The sequence below is a fragment of the Propithecus coquereli genome, unplaced genomic scaffold (genome assembly GCF_000956105.1).
Source record: "Propithecus coquereli isolate 6110/MARCELLA unplaced genomic scaffold, Pcoq_1.0 Scaffold328, whole genome shotgun sequence".
NCBI classification, from domain to species: domain Eukaryota; kingdom Metazoa; phylum Chordata; class Mammalia; order Primates; family Indriidae; genus Propithecus; species Propithecus coquereli.
This window is the reverse complement of record NW_012148930.1, coordinates 808421-832906: the sequence shown is the minus strand read 5'-3', so window position 1 is coordinate 832906 and position 24486 is coordinate 808421. Positions and strand designations below refer to the sequence as shown.

Genomic DNA, 24486 nt, shown 5'->3' with positions numbered 1-24486 from the left:
GAATTTGGAAGAGGTTCATGTCCTAAGGAATAGCATGACCAAAATAGATAATTCTATTAATTGTGTATTTGATGGATTAGGGCAGGAGACAGAAGCATGTAGACTATATAGGTCCTAGACTCGGGGAGACTATTGCTCATGCCCCAGATGGGAGGTGAAATGAGTGAAAACCCCAGAAGGGGTTGGTAGGAATGTAAAAGAAGATTTCTTTCACTCATCTGAAAGAGAGTTCAGATCCCAGGAAGGAAAAATCTTTTGTTGCTCCATTGCAGAAACAGAAAGGAGCCAGAATAGCTCGGTTCCCTGGTGCAGTGTTGACAGATAGGACTTTGTATTATGAATCAACCACAACCCAATCAGAAAGCACACTGGAATCACTTCGAGTTATCGGGGTGGGAAGAACTTCTGGTTATAAATCTATTGGGTATTGCAACAATTGACTAGGGAGTATTACCGGCTGTTAGTTCTCTTGTACACTATTGTTTTTAGTGCTTGTTTAATCATTGTTAATGTGAAATCATTTTTTCTTGGACTTTGTAGCACTTTATCATAAGGTTACAGATAATCATCATGTTCTTGATAAAAACAGTGAAGGATTAAAGCAGCTATGTGCCTGTCCTGCCCAGAGCAGACTCTCATTAAGATTTAAGTTGATTTGAACTTATTAGGATTTTGATTTTCCTCTCTAATCTTCAAAATATACTTTTATAAATGTGATCATTGACACAAGAAGACCATAAAAACCCATCTTTAGGGATTTTTTCCCCTTTTTTGTTTATTTTAAAATTGATACATATTAGGTATGTAATTTGGGGTTACACATGAAAATTAGATACAGTCACATAATCAAAATCAGAGTAACTGGGATATTCATCACTTTAAATGTTTGCCTTTTCTTTATGCTGAGAGTTTTTTTTATTCTTTTTGCCAGAATGGAAAAAAAGAAATAATAGCTGTACTCCATTTGTAACGATTCTGAAGCGTCTTAGAGTCATATTTTTAAAAAATTATACTTTGTTCCTAGAGTTATTCTAATAGGAGCTACTGAGAAAGGAAAAATAAGTTTATTAAGTAATCTACAAGGTTAAATACATCCTCCTCTGACCCCCAGGAAGTCTCCGCAGGAATTGGAGCAGCGTGAAGTGCTCCCATGGTTCTTGTACACTTGGGATTATAATAATGGATTCACGCTTCTGTCTCCTCATTGGTGTGAGTTTCTTTCTTTTTTTTTTTTTTTTTTTTTTTGAGACAGAGTCTCATTCTTTTGCCCGGGCGTGAGTGCCGTGGCGTCAGCCTAGCTCACAGCAACCTCACACTCCTGGGCTCAAGTGATCCTTCTGCCTCAGCCTCCCGAGTAGCTGGGACTACAGGCACGCGCCACCATGCCCGGCTAATTTTTTCTATATATTTTTAGTTGTCCGATTAATTTCTTTCTATTTTTAGTAGAGATGGGGTCTCGCTCTTGCTCAGGCTGGTCTCGAACTCCTGAGCTCAAACAATCCACCCGCCTCGGCCTCCCAGAGAGCTAGGATTACAGGCGTGAGCCACCGCGCCCGGCCTGTGTGAGTTTCTTGAAGGCAGGGATTGTATTTTAGGAATTTGTTTTCCCTCAAGTTTGTAACACAAGGCCCGGCACACCAAATTTAATGACCAAAAATAAGAAATGGGTCTATGTCCACTTTAAATTACCAGCCCATATTGTAGAAAGTTTTCCTAAAAATATCTTTTGTAAAGCTTTACCATGAATCATGACATCATGATTCATGATGTCCATTTTAAAAAGGCTCTGCAAGAGGGAACGTGAATGACAGCTCACTTGCTGGACTGTTAGAAAGTACAGCGAAGGGAGTAAAAGAAAGTTTTTGATAAGTTAAACGTGGGCTTGAGAAAGAGCTACACATTTTTCTTCTAATTGTTTGCCAAATTCACTCTTCTTATGAGAAAGCACAAGTTTCTAATGATTAACATTCTGGATTGTGGGAAGTTGTGCTCCATAACAATATGAGGCTTGTGTTCCTTCACACTCTTATCTATAATATCTATATAAATAGCTTCTCTGATGAGTAACTAGGTTTCTGAGATAAGCCCTTCCTTTATTATGCTGATAACACGGGATTCTACGAGGTGGTATTGCCAACTACTGGTGAGAAGCTTGGATACATAATGGAACTCGTACTCCATGGTCCTCCTCGTGGGCTCCCAGATGCCACCTGAGTTGTTTGCTGACAGCGTTAATACCTGCAGAATTTACTCAAAAGAAGTAGGTTAATTTTCTCTTCTTTCCCTAATCTACCCTCTCTTATAACTTGGTTTGTTTTAATTAAAAAAAAAAAAAACAACTTCAAATTTGCCGTCATTTCTTATGTAGAGCTAGGGAACAAGTTGGCCATCATGTTCAGCCCACCCTCTTATATCATAGACTTGCATAAAACTATGTCGTCCGAAGCACTGTGAAGATGCACACTCACCAATTTCAAGATAATATAAAATATCACATAATCAATTACGGAAAATAATGAAATGGACTGTTGGCAAGGCAGACCTCCTCGGAGAGTATTAGAACAAGGGATCAATTGCTCAGAAGGGGCGTTAAAATTGCAATCAGTCAACAAGTCTTTACCCAGGGCCAGCCGCGGGCGCGGACCTGCGGGGCACGTGTGAGAAGGGTCAGATGCAAGTTGCCGATGCGGTCACTGCCGTGCAGGTTACCATTCATTCCACAAACACCGAAGGAGTGGCTTGCTTGTATCGTGGGCCAGGTACCAGAGATGCACAGGCGAAAAGCAGAAAATTCCAGCAGTGAAGGTAACTGAATCATTTGTTCCTTCTTGCAACAAGCATTTATTACATGCTGCTTTTTTCCCAGGTATCTTGGAAGGCACTTGGGAGTTGCAGTTTCAGGATCTGCCCTGCCCTCAAGGAGGGCAGGCAGAGAACAATCACAACACCTCGTGAGAACAGGGAGATTAGAGGAGATCCTCTGCTAGACACAAAGAGAGAAATGAACCACACAAAATATAAAACACAAAATGAAGTACTAATTGAGGGAAATAGGTATGCTTAGTTTCACCTATTCCTGTGATTTCTAAAGGACAGGAATAGGAAATCTGCAGATTTTTTCTTTTTTTTTTCCTTTTTTTTTTTTAACTAGAGACAGGATCTCACTATGCTGCCCTGGCTGGTCTCAAATCCCTGGTCTCAAACAATCGTCCCTCCTTGGCCTCCCAAATAGCTGGGATTATAGGCATGAGCCACCATGCCTGGCCCAGATTTTGGAAGCATATTGTCAACATCCTAACAGAAAAGAAGGCTAGGAAAAATCAGATTCTTGCCCTATAGTTTTAATATGGCTTAATTGTGGCAAACTGTTACCGTAACCATTTCTGTCCTGTTATATATAAAGGATAGGAACCACCAAATGCAAATGGAGAGGAAGATCTTTTGATGAGATGGCGCCAGAATATATTCTCTTAATTTTCATCCACCTGTTCTCCTTTTCTACACGGACAGCAGACAATAATAACTTTTCTTGCTGTGTAAATAGGTTCTTAACCTGGAATCCCCTTTAGACATCTATAAATGGCCATGGGGGAGTCCATATTCCCCCACCCATCTGGAAATTCTATGCAACATTCACATGTATGGTAATTGTTTCTGGGGAGATAATTTCAAAGTACAGTATTTTGGGCTTCCCTGAAAAAAATGCTTGATGAATAAGTAATGCTTCACATCACAGGAAAAAAATGCATAATGAAACCAAATTGCCACCACAGCCTGATAAGTTTGAAATAAGATGCTGATAGTGTCTGAGAATATAATAAAACCCAGAGGAGCAAAGTGCACTTTGCTTTGAAATCTCTCCTGCGCCTCTGCAAGAAACAGTTCCTGGAGTCTGCTCTGGGTACGATGACTCCATGCTGCTAGGATGTCAGGCCACAGCCCCTTGAGTCAGCTGTTTGCAGAGAACATTCGGGTAGATCCACATACACCGCCGCCCACAGCCTGGACTGTAACACCACACAACTCTTGGGAGACTTCCCTCTAGAGAAAACAGTGAGTTGCTCTCAACTAAACCGCAATGGTGTCCTACGGGAGTCATTTTCACAAAGTCAGGGACTGTGTTTATCTTATTCATCGTTATATCCCAGGGCCTGGCACTTGTACCCACTAAATAATTGGCTCTCAAAAATTGCCGTTTACTTAATGGATGAAGTTCTTTTGGTCAGAACAGACATACAGGTTTGAAATACTTGCGATGGTGAGGCGCTTAGAGACGCCTTTTCCCGATCACAGAGCTTGACGGTAGCTTCGATCTCTGCAATTGCTTTTTTCCTTCTAAACAGAACTTATATGGTCTTCCAGCTGAGAGCTTTCTGTTTGTGGTTTCTGCATTTGTGTATTGCCTTATACTGTGCAAAGGGCTTTCCCGTCCACTATCTCATTTCATCTTCACAACAAGACCCACCTTACATATTTTTAGCTAAGAAAATAAGCCTTGGGAGGTGAGTGGCTGAGCCATGCTCTCACAGCTGGGGAGTACGGAACCGTCCCTCAACTCCTTGTGCGTACTCTAAGTTCAGTGCTCTCTTGACTATGGTCATGTGTCTCGGACTTACGGAAATAAAGTTAGCCATGAGCTCTTTCACTACTAATGTGTCAGTGACAACTATTCCGAGTCCCACTGAATGGCCACTTAAAAATGACTTTGGTTTCTGATTCAAACAGCTGAAGAAAAAAAAGAATTTGGTTAAGTGAGTTAAATTTACTTGGTATAGAAAATTCTAGGACCTCTTGATGCAATTAGGAGATAGCCTAGATTGTGAGAGAAAGGAAGAGAATGCTTTAGGCACAGCCCTGAGCCTCTCTGAGACCCCATTTTCTCATCTGTAAATTGAATGGTACCAGCTCTGCTCACTCCAAAGACACGTCCTGTGAAGAAAATCTAAAATAATACTCAAAAACTCTTAAAAATAGGTCAGGCATTGTTTTCATAAATGCATGATGTCTGTCCAAACATGGCCACCGCATGTGCGTATACAAAGATTTTTGACTGGTGAACGTTACAAAATGAAAAGTAAACAGATGCAAAACCATCGCAGTGCATCAGTGCGCCGTCCGTGTTCAGCCCATGGGTACGGGGACTGTGCATGAGACAGGCATGTATTCGTCACAGAAGAGCAAAGCTCTCTGGGGGACAAGATGGAACGTGTACGATGCCTGTCGTGACATAGCACTTTTCATTTTAATCCTCACGGCAATCCTGTGCGGGGGATACTGTTCTTGGCCCCCTTTTCAGATACGGAAAGTTTAGAGAGTCTGTGGGGAAATTGTCCAAATCATAGAAAACAAATTGAGGGTAGTACCAAGGTCATGCGTGGTGAGTGTTCTGTGCAGAGTCTAGCACAACGCGGACTTGGAGTTAACGCTGACGACAGGTGATGGCAGGGCGTTCTGTCTCCAGCAGTCACTGGGCTGTGTATGTAAGTCCCCTTGGTTTGGAGTTGTTAATATCTATGTACCCTTTCAGCTTCGGTTCAATGTACTCTATGAGCCTTTTGATACATAAGCGTGGGCACCTTGGGCTCGTTCTAATGGGGTCTACTGGGGACAGTCTCAGGCGCCTCTACCTCCCTCCACCAAACTCTGATAGCTCTATCAATGCCAGATAGATCGATGTCAAGGAGTGCCTGTTCCTAGCAGTCCATTGATTATCCTTAGGTTAAGTATTTATATGTGGCCTTAAACGTATTTGTCCAAATGAAAATCATGACCTTCAGCAGCAGTGACATCAATTCTGAGCATCTGCACTTTGGCGACCATGGGTGGAGACCTCCTCGTTTCTAGGTGGTCCTCTCTGTAGAAAATCATGCAAAAACTAAAACGTAGTGAGTAACGGCGTCAATTGTGTCTATTTCTTTTATAGGTTGACGACCAGATGAAGCTGCTTCAGAACTGCTGGAGCGAGCTCTTGATCCTCGACCACATTTACCGACAAGTGGTACATGGAAAGGAAGGATCAATCTTCCTGGTTACTGGGCAACAAGTGAGTGTAGAGACCAAAGAAAAAAGTGTCTTTTTATTAAGCATGTTCAGAATGGCAGGGATTTAACTAGGTCAGAAGCACTCTCGTGCTTTGAAAGGGAGAGATTGGCTGCAAATAATTTAGAAAAGATGACCCGCTGCACTCTGTCCCTGCTCTGATGATTACAGCTAAACTTGTAAAAGCAAACATAATCATACGCATTCTGCCGCTCGCAGCCTGCGATGATTGCAGGTTCTGCTCACGAGGGTCCGAGCAGCTGCGAAGTCAAGAGCAATGATTAGTACCCAGGTTTTTGTTTTTTTTCCCTCCAGCTTCTTTATTAACCTACCACATTTATTTGTCAGGTATTTAAAACCCTATGAATTGTGGAATCCTTACTATTTTGGAACAATATTGGTGGAAGAGACTGATTCCAGTGTCACATCCAACCTAAACAGTTGGCAGAAGGGCAAGCAAGTCAGAAGGGACAGGAGCGGCAGTTTTCTAAATCCAGTCGCTCAAAAGCAAGAGAAAGAAAAAAGATTACTGATAAGTCCTACTCCTTTCTGAATAGATATTTGTTCAATCAACACGTGTTTATTGAACCTCCCACTATGTGCTAGTCACTTTTCTGGGGCTTTGGCGTATATTAGTGAACAAAACAAAGAAATTCCTGCCCTCATGGAACTTAATGTCGTAATAGGGAGAAAATGACGATAAACAATAATCCTAATAAATCTGTAATGTGTTACAGGTTAAAGTGCTATTGAACAAAAGAAAAAAATAGCCAGGTAAAGGGAAATCAACAGTCATCCACAGAGGTGTGTTGTAAGGTGACTCATGGATTTCAGTGTTAAATAGAAATGGTGGGTTTGGCCTTATTGAAAAGTGACATTTGAGCAAAGACTTACAAAGGAGAGACAGCTTTGTGGATGTCTTGGGAAACAGTCTACTTAATGGACCTAATTCCAACATTACAGGATTTGGGCAAGCCCCTGCGGTTTCTTACCCTCCATTCTACAACTAATGTATTAAAATAAATGCATGGAACCCAGCGATTCCTCCAGTCCTGTGCATTGTACCTATCCAGGGCCCCACTGCATGGTTCAGCCGTGGTGACTTTAGTGCTCGGGCACCGTGATCTTTTACGTCCAGCCATAAATGTTTATGCGCTGTGAAAGCACAGCCATGTGTATTTGGAAATGAAAGGCTGTCTCCACATCATTTGCTGTATTATTCATAAATCAAATTTCCCCAATCAAATTAAAGGCAAGTACCATTTAGAGTTTTTGCAAATTGGATCAATTTGAGCATCTCCGTCGCTCTCTGGTCCCTGCTTTCTGCACTTCTCATGAGAAAAGCTTTCTAGATGAGCAAATAAAGTCTCAGTGGGTTTGACTTCCTGTGCTTTCAAATTTCTGTTTAGCATTTTCACCCTGTGTCCCAAGTCCTTGGAGGAAATGTACCCATTTTCAGAGTCTGGTCATTAGGTGTTCCTCCCACCTTTGCCCAGCTAGGAGCTGCATTAGAAGTACAGGTCTCAGCCCACAAATTAATTTGATTTCATGTCTTTTTGAGTTTCAGAAATGAAATGGGTTTGTGCCGTTCTTTCTCAAAGCACTTCCATTCTGCTCTTTAGAAATACTTCTTAGTTCACATTTCATTTTGCTTTAAGTGCTGCTCCGGGGTAAAGGTAATTACCATTTAAAAAGTAGAAAAAGCGCATTTCTTTCTGATTTTCAAAACCAAGAACAGTCAAGGAATAGATGCTGTATGATAGTCTTTAATATCGCTTACTGCTGCTTTGTGTTTTGCAGCAGAATTGAATGAGGAACTCCCTGGTGGAGAGACAGTGGTTTCCTTTTTGTTTCCTGCAGTCTATATTCTTCCAGCTCCCCCCGTGTTTAGTATCCCGCCGGCCTGCCAAAGCCCCTCCCTAAGTTTTTCCCATCCAATCCAAGTGAATAGCCTGATAATGATAAATGGTAATTCATCAGACGTTCTCATTTGTGGCAACTATGGAAGACATCTTTATTTTACTTTGTGGATAAGTTAGACAAAACATTTGAACTTATCTCTGGGCTTCCTGCAGTTCCATAGGATGAAAGCAAAAGTGCTACAAAGGAAGACTTTTCAGAACTCCAAGAGAATGAGAAAGAGAGTTTAATGCAGGGTCGTATACATAGGCTGCTTCTGTATCCCCCGGCACCTACTAAAACACCGAATCTGTTAGGCACGTGATAAATATTAGCTGATTGTATGAAATGAGAACTATCATATCTCTGGCCTAATTGCTCACCTGAAACAAGTTAACTGGGTCTCAAGACCCAGACTGATCCTCACCGTGTTCCCACATCTCATCCATACCCTCTTATGCCTTCCAACTTACTCTCTCAGGGCTGGGATATCAACAACGGTTCTACAGTAGTAAATCTCCCTTTATTGCTGTAGACTGCTCCCTTTGCTGTGGCCCACGGAGACATGGGAAAGTTTCAAGCACAATTTTTTTAGAATGATATACTTCTATGATCACAAGGGCAGGGAAACTGGATTTTGGTTGAAACAACAACAAAAACAACAATAATAAATTATTCGAGGTACACCAATTTCAAGAAGGTAGCTGAAATCATGAAAGGAAGGAAAGGAATGTATTAAGTGAAAGAGTAAAGCAATATTCTGGAGAAAAATGATTTATAAAAGATATGTAAGTAGTTGAGGATAGCAAAAAAAAAATAGAGAACTGCTTTCTTTTTGTTATGTTTACCGTCTATTAACAGTTGAATTGTGGGTGCAGACTGCTTGCTCTCTGGGGGGTGTGTGTCTCCCACATGCCGTCTAGTTCAGAACAACCTGCGCTGATGTCCCCATTCCGAGACTTCGTAACTATGTCATGTTGAGCAAGTCCCTTTACCTTTCAAGTTTCGGTGTCCTCACCTGTCCCGTGGGGACTGTGATGCTATCTACCTGAGTGAATTGCAATAAAAATGACAGGAAATAGTCCTGTAAAGTGCTGACAAGAGTTAGAAGTGCTCACAGCTGGGCCCACACAGGCTGACACTGATGGAGTTAACAACCCTGTGAAGAAGTATGTCGTGGTCCCCTTTTTGTAGATCAGGAAATGGAGGCAAAGAGAGGCGATGCAGCTGATTCAAGGTCAAAACACGACTAACAAGTGGTAGAAGAGATACTCGGATCTGGGCAGGCTAGTGCCAGAGGCCGTGCTCCTCACCAACATGCCGCTGCTTTTCTGGATAACTCCCAGTTGCTGCAGAGCGCGTCTTCACCGCAGGTGTTTAATTTGGTCTTCGTGTGTCATTCCGGTGCATGACAGCCTCTTTGGGACTTCCGAGCAAAACAAATTCATTCTTTTTTGAGACTAAAAGCATACATTTTTTTTGTGTTTTTTTTTTTTTTAATATGCTTGTCTTTGGGAGGATTTTTTTAGTGTGGCATTATAAGCACATTATAATGTGATTATTACTTACCATTATAAAATTATTTCAACATTAAGACAAAACTAGAAATTAAAAAAATTGCTCATAAGTCTATCATCATAAATCAGATGTTTTTGTTGAGTTCTCTTCCAATCTTTGGAGAAAATGTATATTTTAAATAAATATTTTTCTTACTTTTCTAAATAAAATAATTCATCCACCCCAGAGACATATTGACCTACTACTTACTACCATGGATTTGTGCAGAATGTGAACTTTAAAACAATAGACATCTGTTTCTGTGATGCATTGTATCAAGGCCATAGTTGTTGATATCATGGCAAAGAATTAAATGGCATTATCCCAATAAAGCATGCAAAATTCCCCTACAGGCAGCTTGGCAATCACCTATAGGAGAGAATAATATTTTCCATTTAGTTCCAAAATGTTTCTGATGGCCTGATAAATGAAGGGAAATCAAAGATGTGAGGGAAAAAAATTAGACACAGCCCCGTAGGCAATAATGATAAGAAATGTAATTCGCCTACCTAATTAATGACTTTAATGACTGCCCTTTGCATAGTGCTTTCCACCGAGCACTTTCCCTAGTAAGCCCCAGGACACAGGGTCAGATAAGGTCTGAGGAGAGTTCAGAGGAGGAAGGGCAAGAGGGATAAGATGGGCATTCAAAGCCGTCCAGGTGATTCAGCTTCTTATAAGGAAGTGCCTTACCCCTGAGGTGAGGACGTTTCATCGAACTCTCCTTGGCAGGTAGAAGCAGATGGCAGTGCTTAAAATCCTCTCAGGGGTAGAGAAGCCCCCTCCACCCTTTCTAGCCTCAATCAGAGGAAGTACAGTATTCTCAATTCCCTCATAATTGTCCAGGTTTCCTTGTAGAATTTTCTCAACTGCCCCATGGTGATTACTTCGGGAACAAATGAAAATGTTTACACTCAGTACTTTCAGATTAGCAAATAGTAACATTAAATGTGCCTCAGTCCACAATATCGGGGCCAAAGTCTTGACTCAGTGGGAGCCCCAGATGGCGATCCTGTAGTACCCTGAAAGCAGGTATGTGGCATCCACGCTGCTTTATAGCAACTCTCTGGACATCCCTCTTGAGGGATACAAGGCCTCTGGTGCTCCGTGTTCTAGTCTTCTGGCTTTTTCCTACTGAATGCAGCTCCCTGTAAATCACGTGAATTTGTTATAGCACAGGAAGAAGAAAAAGGCTAGAGTGAATTGAAAAAATGAGGGGGATAGTCAGGAGACTGCTACTTGGAGTTTGAAGAGAGGGAGGAAAGTTAGATAAAATACCACGACCTTTGTCTTCAGCCCAATGGCTAGGAAGTTTGCTCAATCAATGTTTGCAGAATTGAATTTTCTCGTAGTTCGTTCAGAACCAGAGTAACCCAAATAGTCCCACTGCAAAGAGCCGCCCAGGACACCAGTACATAGTATTGAAATACAGACCCAGTGCTTCACTTAACCCTGCAGTTAGCTATTATGTTTTAATTGTGTCTTTCAATCAGGCGTCTGTATAACTGTACGTTAAATAACCTTATTCAGCAAAAAGGAAATAATGATTATCAGTAATATTAAGCACTGTCAAATCAATTCTATACTGTAGCATCTTATATTTATGAGAAGAATTCTATCCAGTATTTTAAAAAATAACATGTATCTATGTATAAAATAATAGTGTACTTTGAAGTGGGGTTGGGTTTGACTATTTGCATATTGTAGCTAATTAACAGCCACTGTAACATCACCCTAAGGGAAAGGTCTGCTGGCAATTTATTATCTTCTATTATTGTGTATCATATTAAAATGACAGGCATCTTACAATGTACGAGTCATCAAAATTTTGGTGATTAGAACTAAAAGCAATTTAGCTAAAACTGTTTCTACCTTCATGATGAGTGAAATTTATCCAAAGGGGACATTGGTTAAGAGTATTTCTTCAATATCTCCCTTGAATTTAATGGCACAAAGATTACACATAAGAGAGCAATAAATTAATTTTACTAAGTACATAAAAGACAAGGCCAGCTGCTCCTGAAATGAGCACAAACTCTGCATTCGACAATGAAAACATAATTATGTTTGTAATAAAATGTAAGGAAGTTGTAGATCTGTGTGTTGTTTCGGGAATAAATTACCCATCCTTCTTCAGAGCCGTGCAATTTGATAAATTATCCTTGAAAGAAATGTTATCGGAGCGCCCATTTAATAAGCATGTTTGAGCTTTCAAATTAGTGTGTAAATAAATGTGTAGCTGTAACGTTGCTGGTAAGCCAGTTGGTTTCTTGAGGCCATCTCAATGAAGGTCTCTCACTAAGCGTGTAATCCTACGAAACAATTTAGATTCTTTCCAGCTATAGTGTAGTACATTTTCAAGTATGAAATTCTAGTATTTGAACTTATTACCTACCTGTTGGAACTACACACATATCAGAATTTAATTAACCCCATCATAATAATAAAAATTAATTTATACTAATATATTTTTGCTTTGTTTTAGTACAGTCTTCCTGGTCTAGGGCTTAAATAGTGATTTTTATTAAAATGTATAATGCTATGTATTTATTAAGCTATAGCCATGGTTCATTCAATTGATTCTAAACTTAAATTGCTAGTATTGTCCCAACTAAGATTATTTTCCTGATAATCACGGAAGTGGGAAGTACCTTATTACCATCATTGACCTTAACTGCTGTAGTTAAAGATAAGGACACCCAGGCGTGGAGATTGAACATGATTTGCCCGAGGCTCTTGGTCTGTGAGAGGCAGCGACGGCCCAGATCTCCTCCTTGTCCAAGGCTCCGTCCACCGCTGCTGCCCCATTGGGCCTTCTGGTTCTCCTTCCCTCGCCTACCCCATCTGGCCCTGTAGAATTTATGTCATTATTACCTGGAGTCATTAGACTCCACAGCTTTTTAAAGAATTTAGAGCACAGGCACCTCTTTTAAGTAAGAACTTCCTTAAAGCAGAAAATTCCCCTGTCAGAGAACCGGAAAATGATAGTTGGGACACCACTTTGTGTGCCAGGCGGGTAACCCCGACACGCTCCCCAGAGTTCAGCAGCTCGTCTGTCTGCTTCCAGCTCAGGGTTCAGGTCGTCCGTGCACGGACCCTTTCTTTCACACACTCTGAAATAGAAACCAAAGGCGCTCTTAGCACGCTTGATGCTTCAATTTAGTGGGCAGACACCAGCACGCGTGTAAAGCAGGTAGGACGACGCTGGGCCTGGTGCAAGAGCTTTCCTCGCACGCACATTAACTGTGCCTTTTTCATGCATAGTTGACTCTATATAAACTGATTGACACCTTTGGGGGTCGTCTTTCCACCGACTCATAATTTTTCTCGCTCTTGAAAAAGGTTTCTGTACACCCTTGTATTCTCCAGTTAAAGCTGAAAATTCAACTCATCATATTTACACAATAAAAAAAATCCATTCTGCCTTGTTTTTAATTGCAAATTCTACTCAAGGGACTAGTTCTCCTGCTTAGGAGGCAGCCCTGTGCCTTCTCCTAGAGAAGCGAGTGCAGTCAATTATGGTAATGAAATGTCAATAAATATAAAAATTTAATACAGTCTGCTCTGGGTGAGTGGCAGATGAGGACTTGCCTCCCAGACAAATTTGCTGCTGCTGCAAATACTAAACGCACCTGAAAGAGTGTCTGGTTGCCCGAGAGCTCTCCAGCAAAAAAGGACGGGAGCGTCAGGTACCAACTGGGCTTTCCCATTATGCTGTAATCGCGGCAGCAAAGCCGGGACTGTCACTGACAGCCATCCCAACGTCTTAACTTGTTATACGTTGAGCCTCCTATGTCCCCACGAATAAGCTAAGCTCGGTGCCTAGCAGCAATTTTTTTCTGTTAATAGAAAGGGAAATTAAGCCTTTTCTTTTTTGCTTTCCAGACTAAGGAATTATTCTTCTCATAAATAAGGTCGTTGCTGTCTTTAGAGAGAAATGCATTAATCTGGTGTAATCTAATGTAATGACCTGAACATAGCAGTTTTATGCCATAGCTTTTTAGGAAGCAGCAAACTAAAGAATAATTTAAATGTGATTCATCATCCACAAGCATGCAATCCTGAACCATGATTACTTTAAAATGCAGTGTCACAATAGAAATAGAAATGTATCTCTGCCTGTATCCTCCTCGTGTACTAGTTAATATCGTTGTAATCCCATAGAATGTTACTCTAGATTTACTTTTTATGGACAGTGTATTTTTCTTTCAACTCATTCGTGAGAGTTAAGCATTTTTATCTTATGTGATAACGTAATCTCAAAATGGTATATATACCTTTCTGGTATATATACTTATAATGTAGGTATCCAAAATCTGTTTCCTACAAAATGATTAGATCTATCGAGATAATTAAGAGACCTTTTGTAATTATAGAATGTGTCTCAACCTACTTTCATGGGGAAAGTCTTCTGTTATAAATTTGTATTGCAGCCTGATTTTTTCCTCAATTCTTAACAATCTCAAGTGAAACATGTATTTCTCATTCTAATCGTCCTTAAAACTGTGTCATTCTGTGTTGCAGGTGGACTATTCTATCATAGCATCCCAAGCTGGGGCCACCCTCAACAACCTCATGAGTCACGCACAGGAGCTCGTGGCAAAACTTCGTTCTCTGCAGTTTGATCAACGAGAGTTTGTGTGTTTGAAATTCTTGGTGCTCTTCAGTTTAGGTAAGAAATCCTTTTCTCATACTACATACAAGCAAGGATTACTAAGTGATACTGACGTTTGAATGTCCTGAAGTCAATCTGTGTTGCCCTTCCTTTCAAATCATGAAACCTTCGAACGTGAACATATTGTCATATATATTTCTACATGATTCATAGCCCTTTTGTGGGTAGGTTGAGGTGTGGAAAATGAGTTAAACAATTGGAGTCCTGGATTTTCTTTCATAATGGACAGGTAAGAAATAGTCAAATAAAGCTCTGACAGAGGCTTAAAGGAGATAGCTCAGGAAAGATGTATCATATCAAATTATAGCCATCTTTCCACATTGATCATTTCTATGCGCCTTTTGTTTCAGCTTGCTACCTACTGCTGTTTTTATTCTTCTAAAATATGGATAGTAATTAAAAACCTGTTTTTTAAATCTCTATTGGGATTAACTAAAGAATGTTTATAACCAGATGCACCACTATGCAAGTATAAAAGATGACAGTTGTCAAGGGGAAAGGATGCTTCTTTAGGAAAGCTTTGGAGAAGAAAGATAACTAAGCAAGATAGATTAGCTAAATCAAGGTTCTCAGTGAGTCAGATGAGAAAAATCACCACCGCTCGGAATGAAAAAAGGATTAAGGAGATGGATTTTTATTGACTTCAAAGGAACAGATTTTTCTGCCTGTCCCTTACTTGATTTCTGTATTTTGTTGGCTTAATAAAGCCAACTTAAATAAACTTTTCGCCAAGTCCATTTATTACTTATTGGCAGACAGCTGAGGGAGGCAACTTCCCTCAAATGAAAAAAAAATGCAGAAATCAGATTTACCAACATATGCTTTTTCTTTAGTCTTCAGTTTTAAGATAGTTGTGAATTCATATCCTAAGAAATAAAACAATGAAGTAAACTGCAAAGCAAAGCAGATGTGTCTACTCTCCAAATTTGGTACTTTAGTTTTAAAATTCTTCTTGACAGCACTGCACAACTGTTGCTAATAAAGGAATAGTTTGAAATAATAGAACCAGAGTTAATTTTTCACGTGTAGTCAACATTTAAAATAAAAAGAGCATTTTCATATTTTGGAAAATGTGATAAATATAGCGAAAAGAAATGTTACTGAAAATTTAAAAAGACAACAGAATTTCACAGATGTAGCGTTCAAAGGTTTGCAATGCCAGGACTGGATCCTGTGTGGTTTCTGTATTAACCACAATAAAAAGGAAAGTTCTATTCAAGTAAGTCTGCCTGTTTTACCCAACAACAGTTTTTATAAAGAGAAAGATAACAGAGGCCTTCTTGCTGTAATTGCACAAATTATTCTGGTTTATGGCAATATCTTAGTCTTTTCAACTAGTACATTTGATCAGTAATTAAATGGAAAATGTGGTAGTACATGTGTCAGAAATCTTACAGCATCTTAGCGATAAAATATTTAGAGAGCATCATCTCACTTCAATGGTATTTTAAATTAGTTGAAGAACTGTATTACATTTGAAGATGCGTACATTAACCATGCGCCATCTTTAGTTTTCAACACTTTCATCTTTCCTTCATCATTTTTAAAAATGATTGTATTCTCTGCCAAGAGTGTGGGGGAGGGGAGCAGGTCTGAAATGCTTTCAACCTTTGAACCTCACAAACTATCTTCCCGAACGACTGGGGCAGATAGTTGCCAGAACTGCAGTCACACACCCCCTCCTTTAATGAGCATGTTGACCACCAGCTAGCCTAATAGCCACTGAAACCATGCCTATTTGTTGTTTAAGGAAGAAAGGAAAACGTGGCTTTCAGATCAGAGGTAAATACAGTTTTGACCAAGAGTTCATTTTTAAAGAAGCAGGGAAAAAAGTGACTGGCAATAAAATTCAGGTAGTTTCTAATTTTTGAGTGGAAAACTATGGTTTTACCCCATAGGAACAATGAATAATCTTTTTTTTTTTTTAATTTCAACTTTATTGAGCTATGGAGGTAATCAACCTTTAGGTACCCAGACTAGCCCCAGAACACCTAGATTGAGGATAAAATCATACCAGGGCCACCGCTAAAAGCTGAGCCCAAGTCCTAAGCCAGCACCTGCTGTCCCAATCCCTATGAGCCTTCAGCCCTCTGAGTCTGAAACCCGGTGTATTCTGATCCCAGCCCAGCCCCGAGCCCCTTTGGTGCTGGAGTAAAACGAGGATTTTCTGGACTGGTCAGAGGCCAGGGGCTGTGTTGAGAGAGGACTGCAGCGGAGATGTCGCGTGAGAGATGACGCTGTTTTGCAGACAGACTTGGTGAGAGAAGGTAGGATGTGGTCCCAAGCAGGTGCAGCATTACAGGCCAAAAGCATAGCCAGTGCAAAAGCGTGAAGACACGAGAGAGCAAAGCGAGTTTGGGGGAATTGTCAGACGAATACGGTTGAGGGAAGCCGCAGACGTAGCTGGAGAGGTAGGCAAGAGCCTGGTTACGGGACCGAAGACCTCCGAGCCACTCAGCTGATCCTCGCTGGGTGCTCGCGACGGATGTGTCAGGCGCTGGGATGAGATGCGAGCGGACGCAGGTGCTGCGGTTTTCGCTCTGTGGACGACGGAAAGTACGGCACAGTCCTTATAAAAGGCGGGGCCGCGTTGAGTCACTCGAGTTGATTTGCCTTGTGTAGCAGCGTGGAAAGTGGAGGGGACAGAGGGTGGGGCAATGCCGGGAACCCCGTGGCCAGATGTGGTTTGATACCCCACGGGAATGGGCGTGAAATGAGGGATGGGAGCCAGCTACGGGGGGTGGCAGCAGAGAGGGAGAAGTCCAGGGTGAGCCTCAGGTTTCCGGGTGTTTTGCTGGAATAGAAAAATCTACAGGAGCGGTGCCTGCCCAGTTGAGCCAAGAGCAGCCGTCCTCCTCCTAAGCCGTTCTTCACTAATGTCGATTACTGACTACACAAAAAGCTAATGACAGGGCGAAAATGAAAAGCACCGTTGACTCGCATTGTTCTGATCTGTCTCATTTTCCCCCATGTTGTATCCCCGAGTGGACATCAATTTGTTACGTTGGTTGAAAAAGGAAACAAAAGTAAAAAATGCCCTCTCTCGAGAGGCTATTCCTCTGTGTATAATACAATAATCTCTGGAGGCCCCATCTCTGTTAGTTATAATGTTTTCTTAAAATCCTGTTAACTTACCATATTTTGTTGCCTAACTATGAGAGAATATAATTTGAGCCAATTTACAACTTGGTGCAAAAGGAGATATTCTAAATTGACCAAGAGATATTCTAAGTTTGACTAGAGAGGCCAGAATAAGATTGCTAATGTTTATTTATTGGCTTATATGACTTTCTACCTTCTAAAAAAGGAATCAGAGCAACTGATGCCATCAGCCAATGTAGAAATAAATCCTATAGAGCAAGCAGCCCAGGGGATCATGGTCCTCAGATGATATCATTATGGCATGCGTGCCAAAGATAGGCAGAGTTCCTACACGCTGCTCCCTCCTGAAAACAAAAGCAGAACTGGAGAGCAATCACTTAGTTTCTAACTGCAGCATCCTGAATAATGCTACGATAGGTTCAAGCCCATCAGGAACATGAATGGGGCATAAGTGCTTAAAGCAACAAGTAACCAGACTGTGCCAACTAAGATGCAGCTCTGGCCTTTGCATTTTCTTATCCTGAAAACTCAACGGTTGGACTTTGCTAGACTCTTCTTGAAGCCCAGGTGGCAAGAGAAAGTATGAGAGGCATATTACATCCTATATCCCCTAATGAATACCCTTGATTTGTTTTAAATTATTCTCTTGTCCTACCAGCCAATATTTCTGAAAGCATTTCTTATATTCAGCTGAATTAAAAATTGTTATTCTCTTTGAGGGAATTTCCCAAGCCTAAATTTTTGGGAAAATTTACTTCAAGTCTCTTTAAGTTTAGACTTTCTAAGTCCCTTCGAAGGGACTGTTCCTCTCTGCAAATACTTCTGTGCAGTAGAATTTAATGCTCTAGGCTGAATCTCAACTGAGGTTAGACATTGTCCTTTATATTTCTCTGTACCCCAGATTTCCAGCACATTGCTTGGTACACAGTAGGGGCTTACGAAATATTTACTGATTAAATAAATAAATAAATGGACTTTTTTTTGAGACAGAGTCTTACTCTGTTGCCCTGGGCTAGAGTGCAGTGGTCAGCCTAGCTCACTGCAACCTCAAACTCCTAGGCTCAAGCAATCCTCCTGCCTCAGCCTCCCGAGTAGCTGGAACCACAGGCGCACACCATGCCCGGCTAATTTTTCTATTTTTAGTAGAGACGGGGTCTTGCTCTTGCTCAGGCTGGTCTTGAACTCCTGAGCTCAAACAATCCTCCCACCTTGGCCTCCCAGAGTGCTAGGGTTACAGGTGTGAGCCACCGAGCCCGGCCTAAAGCACATCATCTTAAATATAAAAGATCATCCAAGCAATTACTGAAATGCCCCAGAATAAATGGTATGGTTTATTAATAAACAATGTGACTTGATCAACAACTGGAAAGGATTTTGAAAACAGATGGGTAAAGGAAAAAAATGGGTGGGTAGTAACACCTTCAGGTCTTGGAAGACCTTTGAAATCATAATTTGGAAGGAAAAAATGGTTCATTTAAGGCAGAGCAGAACAGTTTTCTCTTTGTCGTGGCTGCTTTAAACTACTTCTGACACTAGACAAAGTGGGGCCGTGTGGTCGCTCTGGTTTTCTTAGTGAAGGAAGGCCTTTCATCTACCAGATTAATAAACTACAAGGTTCGTGAACACGGTGCATGTTTTACTCCTCATATACTCCCTGACAGGTACAGGTTTTTAATACGTATTTATTGCATTCATGAATGAAAGAATGCTTTTCCTCCCAACTTCTAGGTTTTTTAAAAAAAAGTAATGGGAAATGGGAAAATTAGTTCAAAAAAAGAAAAACAAGCACAAAATTTGAAGAAAGAAAGGCTGGAAAATAGATCCTACGGATAAATATTAGAGGATTTGGCTTTTTTTTTAAACTTTATAAAGTAGGTAAATCTTCACATTATAAAGGGGATTATTATAAGGAAAATAGAGACTAAACAGAGTCCTTCTTTGTGAATAAAATAATAAATGGAATTAATTACTGATGACCAGCATGTAGGTTCTATTCGAAATTTTGACACCAAGCATGTCAAACACCAAAACGAGCCATAGGAGGCGTTAACGCTAACAAAGGTCGCTTTCCTTTGCTAGGGTTAGTAATAAAGTGCTTCAGGTGGGTAAATCACTCAGTTTCTCCCTTACAGAGGGTAGGGACCTAAGAGAACAGCGCCCTCCCATTTTGTAGTTGAAGAAACAAAATTAAGTGATTTATCCAACATTGTAGGCGCAGAGCCAGGTCTAGAACCAACAACCCCCAATGTCAGCCAGTGCTCTCTGCTCCAGTGTGAGGTCCTCTTTAGAGACGTTTGAGCTCATCAGTCAGTATTTTAAAAACACCCCATACACCTGACCCTTGAACAACTCGGGTCGAACTATGGCGGGTCCACTTATACACCAGTTTTGTTTTGTTTTTTTCAATAAATAACAAGGTGGCCCAGAGTATCTGCGGTTCAGCCACTGAACACGGATGGAAAACACAGTATCGTGGAATGCGAGACCCACATACAGGGGCCGACTTTTCATATCTGCAGGTTCTGAAGGTCCAGAAGGTCCAGCTGCGGAACTGAGTATTTAGGGGTTTTTGTATATGCAGCGTTCCTGGAACTGACCCCCTTGTGCCCTGAGGGATGACCGCACTTACTAAGGCACCATTTATCTAGGTAAAATGACATAGGAAATTTGGACAGTCACCCGAAGAGCATGGAGCCAAAAGAAAACCACCCTCTATTGGGTAACAGCAGGGAAATACTTTACATGAATTTCCAATCTTTATTGACTATGCCAAGTAGTTCATAGCTTTTAAGTCCCTAGGTTTCTGAATACAGTCATCCCTTGGGGTCCGCGGGGCATTGGTTGCAGGACCCTGCAGGTACCAAAATCCGCACCTGCTCCAGTCCCACAGTCGTCAGCCCTGGGGTTTGGCATCCTGTTAGTACTGCATTTTACCTCTGCATTTGGTTGGAGAAAATCCACATATAAGTGGACCCTCGCAGTTCAAACCCACGTTGCTCAAGGGTCAGCTGTGTATGATAAGTTTTTGTTTGTTTTTGTCTCCAGGTGAACTCTGGGTCACAGAGCTTCAGTGAAAAGCATTTGCTCGAAGCTTTGGTCCCTCCCTCTCCAAAGACTTCTCTTCATAGTTTAATGTCATCTCTTAGGGTTGACGTTTTCTTTGGGCCATTTGCCAGACACTAGGAAAGCTAAGTGATCATAGCTTATATGTCTGTTTTAGCACGTGTTTTGACTCTTTGTGATGGTAAAAGGAAAAAAATTACAAAAGTGATGGCCATCCTCTTCCCCTCTGGTGATCACTGGGATTAAAAACCCTAACGGAGAAAAGAGGAACCAACTTGTCTATAAGGTTTGGGTGGATGAAGGTCCTTGCGGGGAGGGCTGTAGTGAGCCTGTAAATTCTGTCTTCAGGTAGAGCCTTACACTTTCCTAAAGGCTTCCGCCCTAACTCTGCTCGTGCGATGCAATGTGGACATTGTTAGTGGTAAATAAAATTGCACCATGTTGACTAGTGGACACATGTGGACGAGTATAGGTGTTTGAGTAAGGAAATTTATCTGCAGTCGTTAGTTTGCCAATAGTCTGTAGTTTCTGATATGAGATAAGCGTTTTTTTCCTCATTTGAATTTTGTTCAGTAATTCTTCTGCTTTGACATTTAAATAAAGATCTAGCACTTGTTTTCCCTTTACCTAAGTATGCCATTTGCCCTCTGGCTTTCAGTATCAGAACCTGGCAAAGGTTCACTGTCAAAGCTTCCCGCAGGGCAGTTGGTGAAGCAGAATGCCCATAGGGATCTGGTCGTCTGCTCTCAAGCCCTGTCGGGTCTCTGTGCAGGGTTACGACTCCAGCAAGAGCCATCACATGTGGGAACTCCCTCTCGTCACTGTTGGTTTGGTGTGTGTGTGTGTGTGTGTGTGTGTGTGTGTGTGTGTGTCTCTGTCTCTCTCTCTCTCTCTCTCTCTCCATACACACACACACTTCATTTGAAAAAATAAAGGCTTTATAAATGGGCAAAGAATCACAGAGCAGCTAGTGATCTCACTTAACAGGAGACAGCAGAGACTTGTAGACATAGTAGACTTTCCATGATTAAATGAGTCACACAAAAGGCTCCTGTGTTAACATAGCCCAGAAAACCACAGCACTTCACTCAGAGCCTTTCTGCTCGCCTGTTACATTTTTCTTTAAGAGAGGACCTTTCCCTTTGCTCCGTGGGAAAAACCGTTATGAAGCTCCCACCAGGGCGGGCATGTGCTCTCCTGTAAGGAGAAGAGACTTCACCCTGCATGGCCTCTTCACCCTGTCTGCTCAGCTGTTTGCTGTCCCTGGGAAGGACGCCCTAACCGTGCAGTGGAGGGTGTAAGGGTGTTTAATCTGGTCACTTAAATTGCAATTCCTTCTGGTGGTCTGAGTCCCAATGTTAGTGTGGCGATGCAGTGTAAATCATGAGGGGGATTTTCTTCCCCCCTCTTGGAGAGGAGCCTGGTGATTGCCAGCTACGGGGTTGTCTGACTGGGAAAGGAAAGCTGTCTGGCCTGGGCTGTGTTCGGAACTCCGGGCAGGGCGTTCTGCCCATCCTAAGCCACGACTGCCCAGAAGAAGATGCACACGGGGACACGATCGGAGTCCCTGTGCGCCATCTCCTCAGCACTTGCAGAGTAGCCTGGAGATTTTGTAGACGCAGCTTTGGAAAAGGCAGTGCAGGGGGTTACAAAAAGAAAGAGGATGCTTTTTTTGCCCACTTCTCTAGGAGAGGCCCAGCAACTTGTTGAGTTTGTGTTGTGGTGTTGTGTTTTGTTGCCATCAACTAGGCGTCCCTATTGTGTGGGCGGTGGGGAGGTGACTAACAGCACAGGTCTAAGCAAAGCAACAGAAACAAAGGGAGCATGAATCCCCCGTTCCCCTTTTTGCAATATTAAACCCAGTTAAGAAAAGAAACTTCCAAATCCAACAGAGAAATCTGATCGTAGAGATTAAATTGTGTTTGCTGTGCCTAAAGCAGAGGGAACTAGTCATTTACTTTATAAGTCAGAGGGTAACAGCACCAACATGTCATTCGCTAGACAGCCCACCTACAGCTAACTCAGAAAGCAAAATAGGCGCCTGTTCCTATTCCTTAAGGGACTGCCTCCCTCCCGAAGTGCTGGAGGAGCTTCAGGAGGGTTGAAAGCCAGTATAAATGTACATATTTGTGCATAATAATTTAAATCTGAGTATTAACTTAATTCTGAAACAAGCATGACAGTCTGCATGTCATAAAATGCGTCCTATATGGTAGCTGCATAAACGTTGGTCTTGAAACAGCAAAAACCAATCTTCCCATTTTGTGATAATTGTCCTTCCTGAAGCTGGTCACGGTATTTGTGTTATTACAGCTTCCTCCACCTGTGACTGCGCACACACGCACGCACACGCACGCACGCACATGCACGCACATGCCATCACTGACCGGCTCACGGTGTCCAGGGAAGCAGTGTATTTACCTCAGTCTTTACCCAAGTGCATTGGTTAAATTGTTCCTCATGAAGACAAACAAAAGAAATATCCCAGTGTTCTTCTTACAGTTTGCATTCTGTCTCAGTCTTTACCTTTTCATATGTGACATTGTAATTTAGAAAAACAGTCACTAGACACTTGTCAGCTAACCACACATACCTTCTCACCAATGCCTCACTGATGCGTGTGCAGCTGAGGGTCGTGCTAGCAAATAAGCGTTTCCTAAAACTTGTGTAATCATTTGAAATTCAGAAAGGATTGATTAGCATTCAAGAGATGCCACCATTCAATATTTACACCATAGAGATTTGGCAGAAGCAAATAATGGCACATAAAGTTGATGCTTGTCTTAATTAAATGCAGCATAATAGGTGTTGTGTGGATTTTTTTTCCTTTCAGCGAGCGAGGCAGTTTAGCAGTGACCAGATATAATTCACTTTGGAGTTTTAGGTTTGAACTCAATCAATACGTACTTAGAGCCAGGGAAGAAGCGATTATCATTTGTTATTTGCTGGCATGAGAATATAATTGCTTAAATAGCATTTATTTAAACACATTCTGAATAGCTTATGCCCCAAAATATTTATCATATTTTAGCTGTTAATGCTAATGTTGTCATTTTGTTAACTACTGCTATTTAGCGAGGTGATTTTTCAGCGACGTATTTGCCTGGCAAGCTGGAAATAAGCAATAAGAACAATCGAGTGAGAATGCTGTGCGCTTTGGCGTTTCTCCCTGCTATCCATGCCAGCCACTCGCTTAGAATCTCGGAATGGAGTGGCTGTCTTAGCACAGTCTCGGGAGAGGTTAGTCGGTTAACCCGATCAGCTCGGATCCTGTACAGCAGTGAACTCTGCACACCCAGGTCTACTCTAGCGTGGAGTGAATGAGTGGCTCACATCTGAGTTCTTCGTTAGAACGTCCTTCTAGTTCACTGACACATCTGATGAGCCCAATCTTGGGTTCTTGCTATGTTTGGTTAAGAAGGTTAAATTCCAAACAGCCAATTCGAGCCAGGAAACAAAAACAAACGTGAAAGTGAAAGGCTTTTCATCACTTTTGAAACATTAAATCCCACAAAATATGTTGAGTGCCTACTATGCAAAACCGTTGTACTAGGCAGTGCATGAACTGGCAACGCGCAATCTTTGCAAAGAGAGGAAAATGCCTCAATAGATGCCAAACTGCACTTTGAACCCTGGGGACACCATTGTCCAAATAAGGCACTGAGCATCCATTGAAGTTCCAAAACGCAGCACGCCATCAACAATGCTGCATGCATCTCATCTGTCTTTCTGTTCCTGCTTTCCACGGAACAGATGCTTGTTCCGCACACACGCTATTCTCTTCCATCTTGTGTTATTAATGAGAAGGCCCTTGTCAACCCTCATGTCACACAAATCTGACAGCAACTAGCTGCATGAAAAGAGCTGGGGAACTGTGCGTGGGGTCACCTCCAGGAGTGTCATCAAGGGGCACTGTCCCTAACACCTACACTTCGAGCTACCCAACTTTCCGACAGCAACTTTGGCCTTAACTCTGGAAAAACTGAATCCTAGAACATTAGCATAGAAAAGAACCCACGACATTGCCAAGTACAAACACCTCTCATTCTAAATAAGGAAATTGAGGCGAACAGAGGTTAAATGACTCACAGACAGACATGTACAGTCAGGGTTTGAACTGAGATTTTGGACTCCACATGCGAGAAAGAGGA

The 24486-nt window shown here is 41.7% G+C and overlaps 1 protein-coding gene across 2 annotated transcripts in view; it reads left to right on the top strand.

Moving 5' to 3' along the window:
* NR5A2 (nuclear receptor subfamily 5, group A, member 2) overlaps window positions 1-24486 on the top strand; it is a 123673-nt gene that overhangs the window by 64715 nt on the left and 34472 nt on the right. For both annotated transcript variants that reach the window (XM_012650475.1, XM_012650476.1), the window contains exons 5-6: window positions 5924-6043; window positions 14020-14167. In XM_012650475.1, the coding sequence (XP_012505929.1) occupies window positions 5924-6043; window positions 14020-14167 (268 nt within the window). The remainder of the gene's footprint in view (window positions 1-5923; window positions 6044-14019; window positions 14168-24486) is intronic.